Here is a 12,850-nt window from a genome sequence, read left to right on the forward strand (position 1 = left end):
ACAGTTACTAATATGGTTACCGGTGAAGTTACTTGTGGCCAAGAGATACAAGAACTTATATGTTGCTGATTTCGAGTCGATACAAAGTGATGATCTGAGTTGCCTAAAAGCTGTTAATGATGATGCTGAACTATGGCACAGAAGACTAGGGCACACAAGTTTCTCTCTTCTGAAGAAACTAATTCAGAAGGACCTGGTCCATAGTAGTGTGTGATGCATATGCTAGAGGGAAGCATGTAACGTCCTCATTTAAGTCTAAAAGGTATATCAGCACCTCAAATCCACTTGATCTTTTTCATATGGATTTGTGTGGCCCTACGAGAGTGTAAAGCAGGGGAGGAACCTTTGTAATAGTGGATGACTACTCCGGATTCACATGGACTCTATTTCTTAGAACAAAAGATAAAACCTTTGAGGTATTTGTGGCCTTTGTGAAGAAAATTTAGGTGAAGAAGGAGTCTAGAGTTGCATGTATTAGATCAGATCATGGAGCAAAATTTGACAATGCCAAATTTGATGAGTTTTGTAATGAAAATGGCATTACCCACAACTTCTCAGCCCCAAGAACTCCCCAGCAAAATGGAGTTGCAGAAAGGAAGAATAGAACTCTTGAGGAAATTGCAAGAACAATGCTGATCGACAGTGGGATTGCAAAGAACCTCTGGGCTGAAGCTGTCAACACTACCTACTACTTGGTGAACATGTGCATCATTAGATCTCTCCTGAACAAACCGCCCTATGAGTTGCTGAATAGAAGGAAACCCAAGCTGACTTACCTAAGAACATTTAGGTGCAAATGTTATGTTCTCAACAATGGAAAAGATCAGCTTGGTAAATTTGATGCTAAGAGTGATGAAGGAATCTTTTTGGGGTATGTCTTCTCAAAGCAAAGCTTGCAAGATATACAACAAACGGACTCAATGTGTTGAGGAAAGTGTTCATGTAATTTTTGACGAGTCATATCCCTCATGTGAGAAAATCAACAATGATGATCAAGATGGGGAGCCCTTACTGGTTCCAGGTGAAGTCATCGACATAACAAAAGGAAAGACAGACATGATGAGTCAAGTGAAGGAACCAAGTGGAGAGAATGTAGCTTCTTCCTCAAGGGAACCAAGTACCTCAATAACAACCACTGAAGCTGAAGAAAGAGTGGTTGATGCAGTGCATGGTACTCCACAAGTAGTTGAGAGAAGAATACAAGGGAACCAGTTAGATATACCTAGCTCCTCTACAAATGAGCCTCAAATACCCAACTGGAAACACAAAAGTTCTCATCCTCTTGACAACATAATTACCCCTCTAGATTCTGGAGTACAAACCAGAAATTCACTTGCCTTCTCAGCCTTTCTTTCCCAAATAGAACCCAAAAACATCAAGGAAGCCTTGAAGAATGCAGACTAGAATACAGCCATGCAAGATGAGTTACATCAGTTCAAAAGGAACAATGTATGACATCTGGTACCTAAACCCTCAGATCGAACCATTATAGGAACTAGGTGGGTATTTAGGAATAAGCTTGATGAACATGTAAACACTACAAGGAACAAGGTTATGCTAGTGATTCAAGGTTACAATCAGGAGGAAGGAATTGATTATGATAAGACATTTGCTCTGGTTTCTCGCATGGAAGCTATTAGAATCCTACTCGCTTTTGCATCTTATATGGAATTTACTCTATTCCAAATGGATGTCAAAAGTGCATTTCTGAATGGACTTCTTAAGGAAGAAGTTTATATAAAGCAACCTCCCGGGTTTGAATGTCATGAACACCCTGAATATATGTTTAAACTGGATAAAGCATTGTATAGGTTGAAGCAGGCTCCTTGAGCTTGGTATGAAAGGATGTCAAAGTTCCTCCTAGAAAATGGTTTTGCAAGAGGGAAAATTGACAACACCTTGTTCCTAAAGAAACGGGGAACGAACCTGCTCATTGTTCAAGTATATGTTGATGATATCATTTTTGGGGCAATAGCTGATTCACTGTGTGAAGAATTTGCAAAACTCATGGGAAGTGAGTTTGAAATGAGCATGATAGGGGAGCTGAATTTCTTCTTGGGTCTTCAAGTGAAGTAGTCCATAAAGGGTACGTTCATTTGTTAGCAGAAATACATCAATAAGCTCTTGAAGAGGTTTGATATGGAAGCATCAAAAGTGATAGACACTCCTATTATAATGGCTACTCGACTGGGCATGGATGAGTCTGGATCTCCTCTGAATCAAACTATGTATAGAGGCATTATTGGGTCTCTTCTCTACCTCACTGCCAGCAGACCTGATATTGTCTTCAGTGTGGGGCTATGTACAAGGTTTCAGTCAAATCCCAAGGAATCTCATGTGAAGGCTGCCAAAAGAATTTTGAGATATCTTAAGGGAACACAGGGCCTGTTCCTGTACTACTCCTCAAGTGACAGTTTTAATCATATTAGGTATGCTAATGCTGACTATGTAGGTTATCTTGTCAACAGGGAAACGTACTTCTGGAAGACTCACTTTCTAGGATCATGTCTAATCTTTTGGGGCACAAGGAAGCAAAACTCAGTGACTCTTTCAACAGTTGAAGCAGAATATATAGTTGCATCTTCCTGCTATGTTCAGATCCTATGTATCAAACAACAATAAGAAGATTTTGGGGTATTTAGTAATTGTGTGCCTCTTCTATGTGATAACACCAGTGCACTCAACATGGACAAGAATCTAGTTCAACACCTAAGAACCAAGCACATTGATGTGAGACATAATTTTCTGAGGGACAATGTTGAGAAAGGGCTTATCTATATGAAGTTCTGCAGTACAAGAGACCAAATTGCATATATCTTCACAAAGCATTGAGTAGGGAGCATTTTGAAAGGTTAAGTTGGGGATATTGAAGACTAATTAAGAACTTGATTCCCAGCAGTTGGCTATGAAAATCACCTTCGGGTAAAATTAGCTAAAGTGTTTTCTGGCCAAGTCTAACTCACTTCAATACGTTACAAGTAAACACGCATGATGATTATAGAAGCTGTAGATGCATTGCATGGGTGGTGAGAGATAATTGAAATTTTCAAAGACAGGTCAAGAACCTGGTTCTTGTACCAAAGGTTAGTAGTCCTGTGCATTCTTTAAATACACATCTTGAAAAGGTACAAATATCAACTGCCATGCATCCACCTTTTCAGACTTTGTTGTCACGTCTTTTCGTTTCAAATCCTTTCCATCTCCCTCTGAAACTTTGAAACTCCCCAAGCACTACCTCCATTTCAGAACCGATTCTTATATCTCTCCTCATAATTATCTTCTCTCATTAAAACCCCTCTTCTCTTCACTGAACATACTCCCTCATTAGACCTTCTCCAAAGATTCTCAACTCTTTCTCTTCAATGGCTGACAATCTCTCCAAAATCCCTTCTTCGGTTGACACTAACTCAGAGAAAACTCTTGAGTCATCCGTCCCTGATGAATCTTCTGGCACCATCCCAGTCTTAACCACTGAAACCATCTCCAACCCAGATTTTCCTTCACCCTCCAGTTCTAAGGCGACTATCTCAAAAACCCCAAAAATCGATGATCCTTCATCTCTATATTCTGAGATTCTCACCGACCAAGGCAAAAGTGGAGAACAGGATAAAGGTCCTACGGTTGTAGAGGTTTCTGGGGCTAGGATTGATTAACCTGCCGCCATTGTTGCTGTAGATTCTATGGTGGCCATGGAGCCTATCGAGGATGAAACTATCACGACCATATTTGTTGTATCTACAGATGGAATATTGCATGAGGTAATTTCTGGTGTACCCATGGCTTAGAAGAATGAGACACAGGGGCTGGTGGAAAAGGAGATATGGTGCTTGTTGAAGGCTCTGCACCATCAAAAAATACTGGGCCTTCTCATGAGGGACCTAACCCCTCTCCGGAGGAAACTGGTCAAGGTTCCCACTCCTAGGCCAGTTCTGCTCCTGCACCTTCTCCGCACTTTGTTGTTGAGCCCTTGGACATTCTAGTCCCTTATATGAGATCTAGCGATGAGGAAGATCAGGACAATATTCCTCTTGATGCATTTATAGTCAAGCGAAGCGCAGTTGTGAGCACGTGATTTTTTCCCTATATAAATTACTCCCATAAATTCAAAACAAAGCAATTTCTTTCTGTGTTTGCAATTTTGGGGATTTTCATGGCATTTTTTGGTAATTGTTTGCATTTGTCTGTGCATTTTTTTTTATTTAATTAATGAAAATTACAAGAAATATGTTGCATTTGCATTTAGGATTTTATTTTACATTTTTAGGATTAATTGACAAATTATTTTATAAAAATAGGAAAAAATAAAAAAAATAGTTTATTTTGCACTTTTAGTTTTAATTTTGAATTTTAGTAGTTTTCCCTTTAATTTGGTTTTTAATTATTTGTAGTAACAATTATTAGGGTTAATTAATTTAATATGGTAGGATAATTTGGTTTAGGATTTAATTTAGGTTTTATTTTTTAATTTTGGAAAAAAAAAAGAAAAAAAGAATTGTGAAATTGAAAAAAGAAAAAGAAAGAAATAAGAGGGTTTAAATCAGGGCCAAAATCAACCCAGATTTCCCCAGTCAAAACATAATCACCCATGTACCCGGCCCAAACCCACGCCTCACCCGGTCCAAATCCCCCAACTAAGTCAAACGACGCCGTTTTTTCTTGTTGATCTGGACTATTGATCTCAGTTGATCAAACAGTCCGCAACTCAACCCTTACCTGATATATATCTGTCTTAACGCCCTAACCCCCCCCCCCCCATTTCATCGTTCCAAACACCCTCGTCTATCAGAGAACCCAAGCCTAACCCTAGCTAAGCCGTCCCTAAATCCACCATCATCCAGTGGCGGCGCCACCTCCAAACGCCACCAAAACAACACCCCATGACCCCCATACTCTCCTCTTTCTAAATCCCGGACCAATTTCCTTTGAATCTGCCCAGAACTTCTCGAATCTTGATCTGAAGAGAAGAACCCTAAAATCCCAAAGTCCAAATCAACGGGTGTGCTAAAGATTTCAGACTGTAATGGACTTTATTCGCGTTTTTTCACATGAAAACACACTATTAAGGGCTATTCCGGTCAGGAATTTGAAAAGCCCTTCAAAGTTTGTCGAATCGGCTCCTGGCTGGTGTTAGGTATCTTCTTTGTTCGTTTTGTTTATTTGTTTATCTTTTCTTTTGTGTTTCTACTTCATCTCCTCTTCTGGGTTTTGTTTAGTTGTTCCGAAGTTTTGTTATTCATGCATGATTAGTTCGAGATCCTTTCTTAATTAGTTAATCGTCTAGCAGTTCAGTTAATTCCCTCTATTTGTGTCAGTTAGTAGTAATTTAGTTTAGGGCCTTAGTTTTAAAAATTGTTCCAGTACGTGGATGGTTCTGTCTCTTAGAAGCTCATAGAATTTAGGGATGTTAATGTACTAATTGGGCTTTAGTCTGTTGTTGACCCATCTCGCAAATGTAGCCCGTTTAATTTGGTCTATATCCTTGGATCAATTTGACCGGTTTGGATTTCTGAAGTAATTTTCAAAGGGTTAAGGGGTAAATTAGGTAATTGGTTTAGGTAATCTAGGGTGTAACTGTTTGGGAAGCTTCTGGGAAGCTGGGGAGGGGACTACTTTGCAAAAACAGAATTTAAACTAGGGGTGTTTAAGCTAGAATGAAAACTAAAAAAGGATTGAAGGGCAAAAATGAACTCTTAAGGCTGCCCTGTTTTCTTGCCTATAAAGGCATCATTTTCTTGCCTTTCAAGGCAGACCCAAGAGACTTGAAAGAGAATAAAAATTCTGGAAAACAAAAACAGCTGAAACTTCTGCAGAAAATACTGTTTAATTGGGTTTTAGCTTTGTAATCTGAAATCCTCTTCTTCCTGAATCGATTTTCCTGATTGTTTGAGCTTAGAAATGGTTTGAAACTTAGTCATTAAGGTTGGTTCTGAGGTCAGATGGTTTAATTGTGTGTTTGAGACTGGTTTCTGGGCTACAGTACTTCATTTCTAAGTTTTTGAACATGTTTTGTTGGTCTGTTTTTATTACTGGAACCTGCTGCTGATTCCCTGCTGTCTACTGCTGATTATCCCTTTTTCTTATTTCATTTAATTCCAGGCACTCCTTGATTCTATAGGAGATGAAATGCAAGTATGAGAGCTATAATTACATGAAGATCCCCATGAATGAATACTGTTTTTCTTTTTTAATCATCAATATTAGCTGTTTACTTGGAATTTCTGGAGTTTAGTGGTATATTGTAATGGCATTTAGCCTGATCTGTCCATTTTAATATAACAGTAGTATGTTATTCCTTAGAAAACTCATGTTGCCTTTCGTTGTGATGAAAACACATGGTTTGATGGTTTGATTGTATGTAAGTAGTTCAGGACATTTGGATCCTGTATATAGGGACTGTGATTTAAGCCATTCACTGTTTGTTATGCATATGTTCAAGCATGTGGTTAGACTCTGTTGAGTTTTAGCTTATCACTTAGTTTTGTCTGAAATCGGAATGCATTCGAATAAAAGGGTGACTGCCTGCTTTGTGGGAATAAAACTTTATGAATACTGGTCTGATTGGCATATGTCTCTAGGTACTCAAGGTAATTGGGTGCATGAATTTGGTTGAGAATTAATTATTGACTTGTTTAGATATGTAAAAACTTTCTATAGTAGGATAAGGTCAAAATGCATTACTCATAGTGATACAAGTTTAAAACTAGATCAAACATGTTGTCCATGATGAGAATTCCATTGTCATTGCTTGCTAAGAAAAATGAGCCCAGAGGTTGTTTGCACACATATTGGTTTTTTTTTTGTTGAATATCGCTGGTTTTTGGCCTGCAGGGACTCGATACTGAGTTCTCCACTCATACCTATTGAGGCTTCGAAATTGGGTTCATTTCTGTGTCCAAGCTTAACAGCTTCTTTCGACTATGATTTGGGTCGTAATTGCTGTCCAGTCAAGCCCAGGTCTTTCGCTAGCCTTTCCGGATCTGGACTTCACATAGGAAGCCCATTTGTGGCCTTTGGTTGTTAATTAGACGACCATAGGGAACTTTAACTTCATCGAGTGTTTAAAACAATTGAGGTGAACGATGTTAATGACACCAATAGTCTATGGCCCTCATAATTTTAAAAATAAGAATTTTAGGCAATTAGATTTGAGGGGTGCCATTTAGCGAATTTGCCATGGCCCTCGTAAAATTAAAAACGCGTAGTCGCTTTAGGGCGTGTTACTTAATAATTTTACTTTCTTTAACTCGGGTGCGCATTTCATGTGACCCAAATCAAATCGTAAAACGTTGAATGAAATATGTTTAGGATTGCGGGTGCATTTCATGTGGCGCGATCCAAAGACGTGTTTTAAACGACGTTCAATCTTCTTTTTAAAATAATTAAAAGCGGTTAAAAGTTAAAATTATACCATAGTCTAAAACACTAAAATCAAATAATAGACCAATTATAAAAGTTGAGCGACCGTGCTAGAACCACGGAACTCGGGAATGCCTAACACCTTCTCCCGGGTTAACAGAATTCCTTCCTCGGATTTCTGGTTCGCGGACTATTAAACAGAGTCAACCTTTTCCTCGATTCGGGATTTTAACTGGTGACTTGGGACACCATAAATCTCTCAAGTGGCGACTTTGAATCTTTTGATAAATAAATCCCGTGTCGATTGTCCTTTAATTGAAAAAACTCCCTTATACACCCCTCTCGGGGGTGTAGGCGAAAAAGCAGGTGCGACAGCTCTGCCGACTCTTCTGTGGAACGAACCCAAAATCTCTGGTTCAGGGTTCAAGAATTCAAGCTTAGAATAATTGTTATAGTTGGCTTTATCCACTGTCTGATTTTATTACATGATTTGGGCCTAATGTGCTAATTGATTGCTTTTACCGCTTTGATATTCCGTGAATTGTATATAAATTGTTGCGAAATCCCTCTTCTCTCCGAGTCTTCTAAATCATGAAGAAGTGTGCACTTCGTGTGACTTCTTTTCTGTTAGAGTCATATTCCAAATTTAGAACGAGGTTCGGACAAGTTGCAAAGCCGGCGAAGCTTCTATATTCCCGGTACGCTGCCCCCTCCTCGGCTCAAGCTGTCCGCTCGGGTAAGCCAGGTCTAGAACAATAAACCCAGCTTTTAAATCTAGTATAACAAGACCTCGTGCCGGATCCCTAGTAGGAACTTTTGTTGCATCATGTGCATTTGACTTTGGAGACTCAACACAGGGGTTGGGTCTGTCTAGGACAGGTGCACCTGAAACAAAAAGACCATCCTGATGCATCCTACTTGCTACTTGTGCATTTATTTGCTTCGGACTTGCATGCTGACCGGATTATGAATATTGGAAAGAGAAATAGCAGTATGAGGGTTAAAGAGAGTTAATCGCCTGTTCTGAAAAAAGAACAATGTCCAAATAGTGCCGAAACTCTGCCGACTTTTTGAGAACATAAAAAGGGAAGAAAAAAAGGGTTTTTTTTTTCAAAATAGTTTGTTTTATTTACCAATGAAATGAAAAAAAAAGAAGAAAAAGTTGTTTTCAAAAAATAGTTTTCTTTGCCAATGAAATAAAAAAGAAGAAGTCTTGCTTTCAAAAATAGTTTGTTTTGCTTGCCCGAACTACGCCAGTTTGATTCTCACAGGGTGTGAGATATGTAGGCAACCCCCATCGGGTCCAACTTCCTTTTTGCAAAAATAGCCCAAAAGCCCAAAAATTTTACTTTGATTTGAAAATAATTAGGGTGATGTCATTCTTGTCAGAAATAGCCGAATGTCCCTAAAAGGGCGCTGGAAGGCTGCTTTTGCAAGAACAACCACTTTTATCACTTTCAAAGGTTTTGGCCAGTTACCTGACACAGCCTTAAAATCTTCGTTTTGAAGTGCTGAAAGGCCGTGTTGGCAAGGACGGATGTTTTATGGAAATTTTGGAATTGGTCATTTCTCATAAGTCAAAACAAGTCATGGTTTTCTTTTAATTAAAATAACCTTAATAAATGTGCAGGATGAGCACAAATCAAAATGAACCTTTCTCAGTCCGTGAAGAGATTCCTTTGGAGCTACATATGTGGTGGCGTGATTTGGGGGACGACAGCAGGAAAGTTGTGACAAAAGCACTGGGCGGTCTTATCGGGCTTTTGAAGGTCAAGCCCAAAAAAGACATGATTGAGGCCTTGATACCGTTTTGGGACCCGACACATAATGTGTTCCACTTTGCGGATTTCGAGTTAACTCCTACGCTAGAAGAGACAACAGTCTATGTTGGTTTCGAAGGGAATCTCAAAAGTCAATACCCGGTAGCACCAAGAACAGTGACCCCCCACAAATTTTAGACTTGCTAAGCGTCAGTCGGGATGTCCGAGACGGAAATTTGGCCAAAGGATTTTGTACCTTCTACTTTCTGTACCGACGATACGGGAATCCACGTGTCTTAGAAACACCAGATACTGGTCTTACTCATGCTGGGAATCAAGACAAGTGGGAAGCTCGGAGAGGATTAGCTTTCATAGTGGCGTTCTTGGGTATTTTGGTTTGCCCGAGAAAAGACGGGAACATAGAGATGGAGCTAGTAGGGATAGCTGACTTTATGATGAAAAAGGCAAATGGGACTATAGTGCCGTTGATCTTGGCAGAAATTTACCGAGCTCTTACTCGTTGTCGAGAAGGAGAAAAGTTCTTTGTAGGGTGCAATATGCTGTTACAAATATGGATGGAGGGACACCTTTGCCATCGTCTCGGATACTTGAATTGCGGTATGACTGCCTCGAGTGCATTGAAAAACATGAAAAACGAGTAGAGGGTTATGAGTTTCCAGATGGTACGAAAGCATGGCATGCTCATTTGAGATCTTTGACCGCAAATAAGATCGAATGGACATTCGGATAGCTCTCGGTCAACAAAGTAATCTATATGTCGGTTGAGGTGTGTTTTTTGCTATTAATGGGTATTCGGAGTATCCAGCCTTATGCTCCACACAGAGTCCTACGTCAGTTAGGCCGATACCAGACCATCCCGCACAATGAAGATTTTAGTCAGCAAGTCATTGAGTTAATGCCAAAAGCGGCCTTCCCATAAGAAAAAGTGCATCGGGTTTGGCATCAGTGCAGATTCTTAGGGCCTAACACGCAAGTACGAGACCTATCCAGGGGCAAGGTGGAGCCCAGTTATATTTCTTGGTATGGTAAAAGATTTCGAGTTCAACATGAGCCTGATAGGCCCGCAAAGAGACCCCATGTCCAGCAATTCACTGACGGAGCTCAGGTACAATGGGATTGGCTGACCAAAGAAAACGAGTACAGGGCTACCATAAGCAAGTTGGAAAAGCAAGTCAGAGAACTTCAATTCGAGAATAGCTTGCAAGTGGCAGCGGACGAAGGAGAAACAAAAAAGCTAGCCAAAGAAAATGAGGCCCTTCGAGCTCAAATTCAGAAATTGAAAGTAGGGGCAGAAAATCCAGTCCGAAGTAACAGAGATGAAAAGCTCATAGCTAACCTGAGGCAGAAAGTGAGTGACTATAGTTTCAATTTGAACAAAGTAGAAAGTGAACTAGCCAAGGCTCAAAAACAATTGGCTAAAAACGTAGATGAACGGGTATGCCTGGTTAAGACGTTGAGAGAGAGGTACGATGATGAGGTCGCAGGGTTGAAAAAAAGGGTCATCGCCACGGAAAACAAAATGATCAAGCAGGCAAAAGACTTCAAGGTTGAAAAGGAACACTGTTATACAATATTGGCACAGTTAGAAATAGACTTGCAACAACTTCAGGAACAAAATTATGCAGCTGAGCAAACTTTAGAGGCCAGGGCCCAGCAGATTGGGCGTTTGTTACAAGAAAAGGGCATCATAAGAGAGAGAATTAAAAACATCGCTGACTACATCGTTATGAAGTGCCACAACTGTGAGGATATGACTCGTACTACATTCTTTGCAGTGGTGATGACCTTTGTTAAACATATAATGAACGACTTGGACCGACTTCAAAGGGATCTTGCACATAGGCCCGTGGCGAGACCGAATGACGTCTCGCGGGCACTAGGAGCATTCATGTATTCATGATTCTTTCGTTTGAGTCTGCATTTCCTTTTGTTAAGTGCCTGTCAGTCATGTTGAGTTTTCTTCCTACTAGAGTTCGTCCAATTATTTTTGAGTCTGTATTTTCTTCTGTTGGAATATAATGTCTGTTTTTGCAGTCTGTATTTCACCTTTGCATCAAAATTTGTTAGTCTTTTGGAATTTGTTAGTTTTGAGTTTGTAATGGAAGCATTTGTTGTTTTATTTTATGAAAACTGAAAATCCCAAAAATGTTTTATTTCGCACTTATCTACAAGAACTACGCTTCGTCTGATTCAAGCGGGGTCACGATACATAGTCAATCTCCATAGGATTCGACCGCAACCAAAAAAAAGAGAGAGGAAAAGAGGGAAATAAAATAAAAGGAAAAACAAGAGGAAAGAGCGGAAAAACAAGAAAGAAAAGAGAAAATAAGAGAGGGTAAAAACAAAGAGAGTACAGAGGCCAGAATGAGAGGAAAGGAAAGAAAAGAAAAGAAAAGAAAAGGGGATGTTTGCAATTAAAAGAAAGAAAGGATCGGGATGACGCATGCAACAATACATAATAGAGACGGTTAACTGTTTAGGTGCATCCACGCCCAATGTGCGATTACCAATCTGTTAAAGCCTAATCGCTAACAAGGTTGTTTGTTTGATGTATTAAGTCTAGGAAGGTGGTTAGTTGACTGGCATTCTGGCAACTCACTCCTACAACACCCGATCGAAAGACAGGCTGAATATGGTCGAACAGGAACCGAAAACAAGTATTGTCGACCCATCGAAAGAGGTGGAAGAAATGGACGTTAATGCAATGAGGGAAGAAATGTATAAGCTGAAACAACAGATGGCTGAAATGTACCAAGCTTGGGCGAATGGGCATCCACTACCGGTTTATCCCGCCAATCCTGCTTATATCCCACCATCAGTCCAACCTCCGGAGCCTCCCACTGTGAACTCATCTCCAGCCTTTCCCCTCTACCAACAATGTCATGGCGCCACTTCCCATACTTCTCAAGCTCCACCACCCAAACAAGTCTCATACCCCCCTCCACCAATTACACCTATTTTTGTGGCACTTCCACCTGCTACATTACACCGATCTTCCAGTGAACCCTTGTTCGAAACTCACGACAACCAGTACTATCCCCCTGAGCCTATCTTCAAAGTTCCAGAACCATATCCTTACACTCCTCATCTTGATATCCCGGCAGAGACCAAGAAACCGCCCAGAAATCCTGAGCATGAAGAGATGATCAGAAAGGTCAAAAGCTTAGAGCAATCGTTCTGAGATATGAGCGGGCTGGGAGGCCAAGTAAATATGGCCTACAAAGATTTATGTCTGTTCCCAGATGTTCAGTTGCCAGCAGGGTTCAAAATGCCCAAGTTTGATCTATACAATGGGTATGGTAACGCGGTAGCACACTTAAGAGGATTCTGTAGCAAGATGAGGGGAGCAGGTGGAAGAGACGAATTGCTGATGGCATATTTCAGCCAAAGTTTTAGTGGGTCAGCACTAGAATGGTACACCAGACAAGATCATAGTAGGTGGTACACATGGGACGATTTGGCCCAAGCCTTCGCCTGTCATTTTCAGTATAATCCTAAAATCATCCCAGACTGTCTGTCATTGACAAAGATTGAGAAGAAGCCCAGTGAGAGTTTCCAAGAATATGGGTTCCGTTGGAGAGAGCAAGTAGCGAGGGTTGACCCCCCGATGAAAGAGAGCGAGATGGTTGATTATTTCTTGCAGGCTTTGGAGCCCACTTATTTTGGTCATTTGGTGTCAGCAGTAGGCAAGTCCTTTAATGAAGTTGTGAAAA

The 12,850-nt window shown here is 40.3% G+C and overlaps 1 protein-coding gene across 1 annotated transcript; it reads left to right on the forward strand.

Moving 5' to 3' along the window:
- Positions 1-2,175: 2,175 nt before the first annotated feature.
- On the forward strand, positions 2,176-2,622 carry LOC138876003 (secreted RxLR effector protein 161-like). The gene has a single exon (XM_070154888.1). It carries the CDS (start codon positions 2,176-2,178, stop codon positions 2,620-2,622), a length of 447 nt encoding a protein of 148 aa, XP_070010989.1.
- The last annotated feature ends 10,228 nt before the right edge of the window (positions 2,623-12,850 follow it).

Source organism: Nicotiana sylvestris, chromosome 8, assembly GCF_000393655.2.
Source record: "Nicotiana sylvestris chromosome 8, ASM39365v2, whole genome shotgun sequence".
Taxonomy (NCBI): Eukaryota; Viridiplantae; Streptophyta; class Magnoliopsida; order Solanales; family Solanaceae; genus Nicotiana; species Nicotiana sylvestris.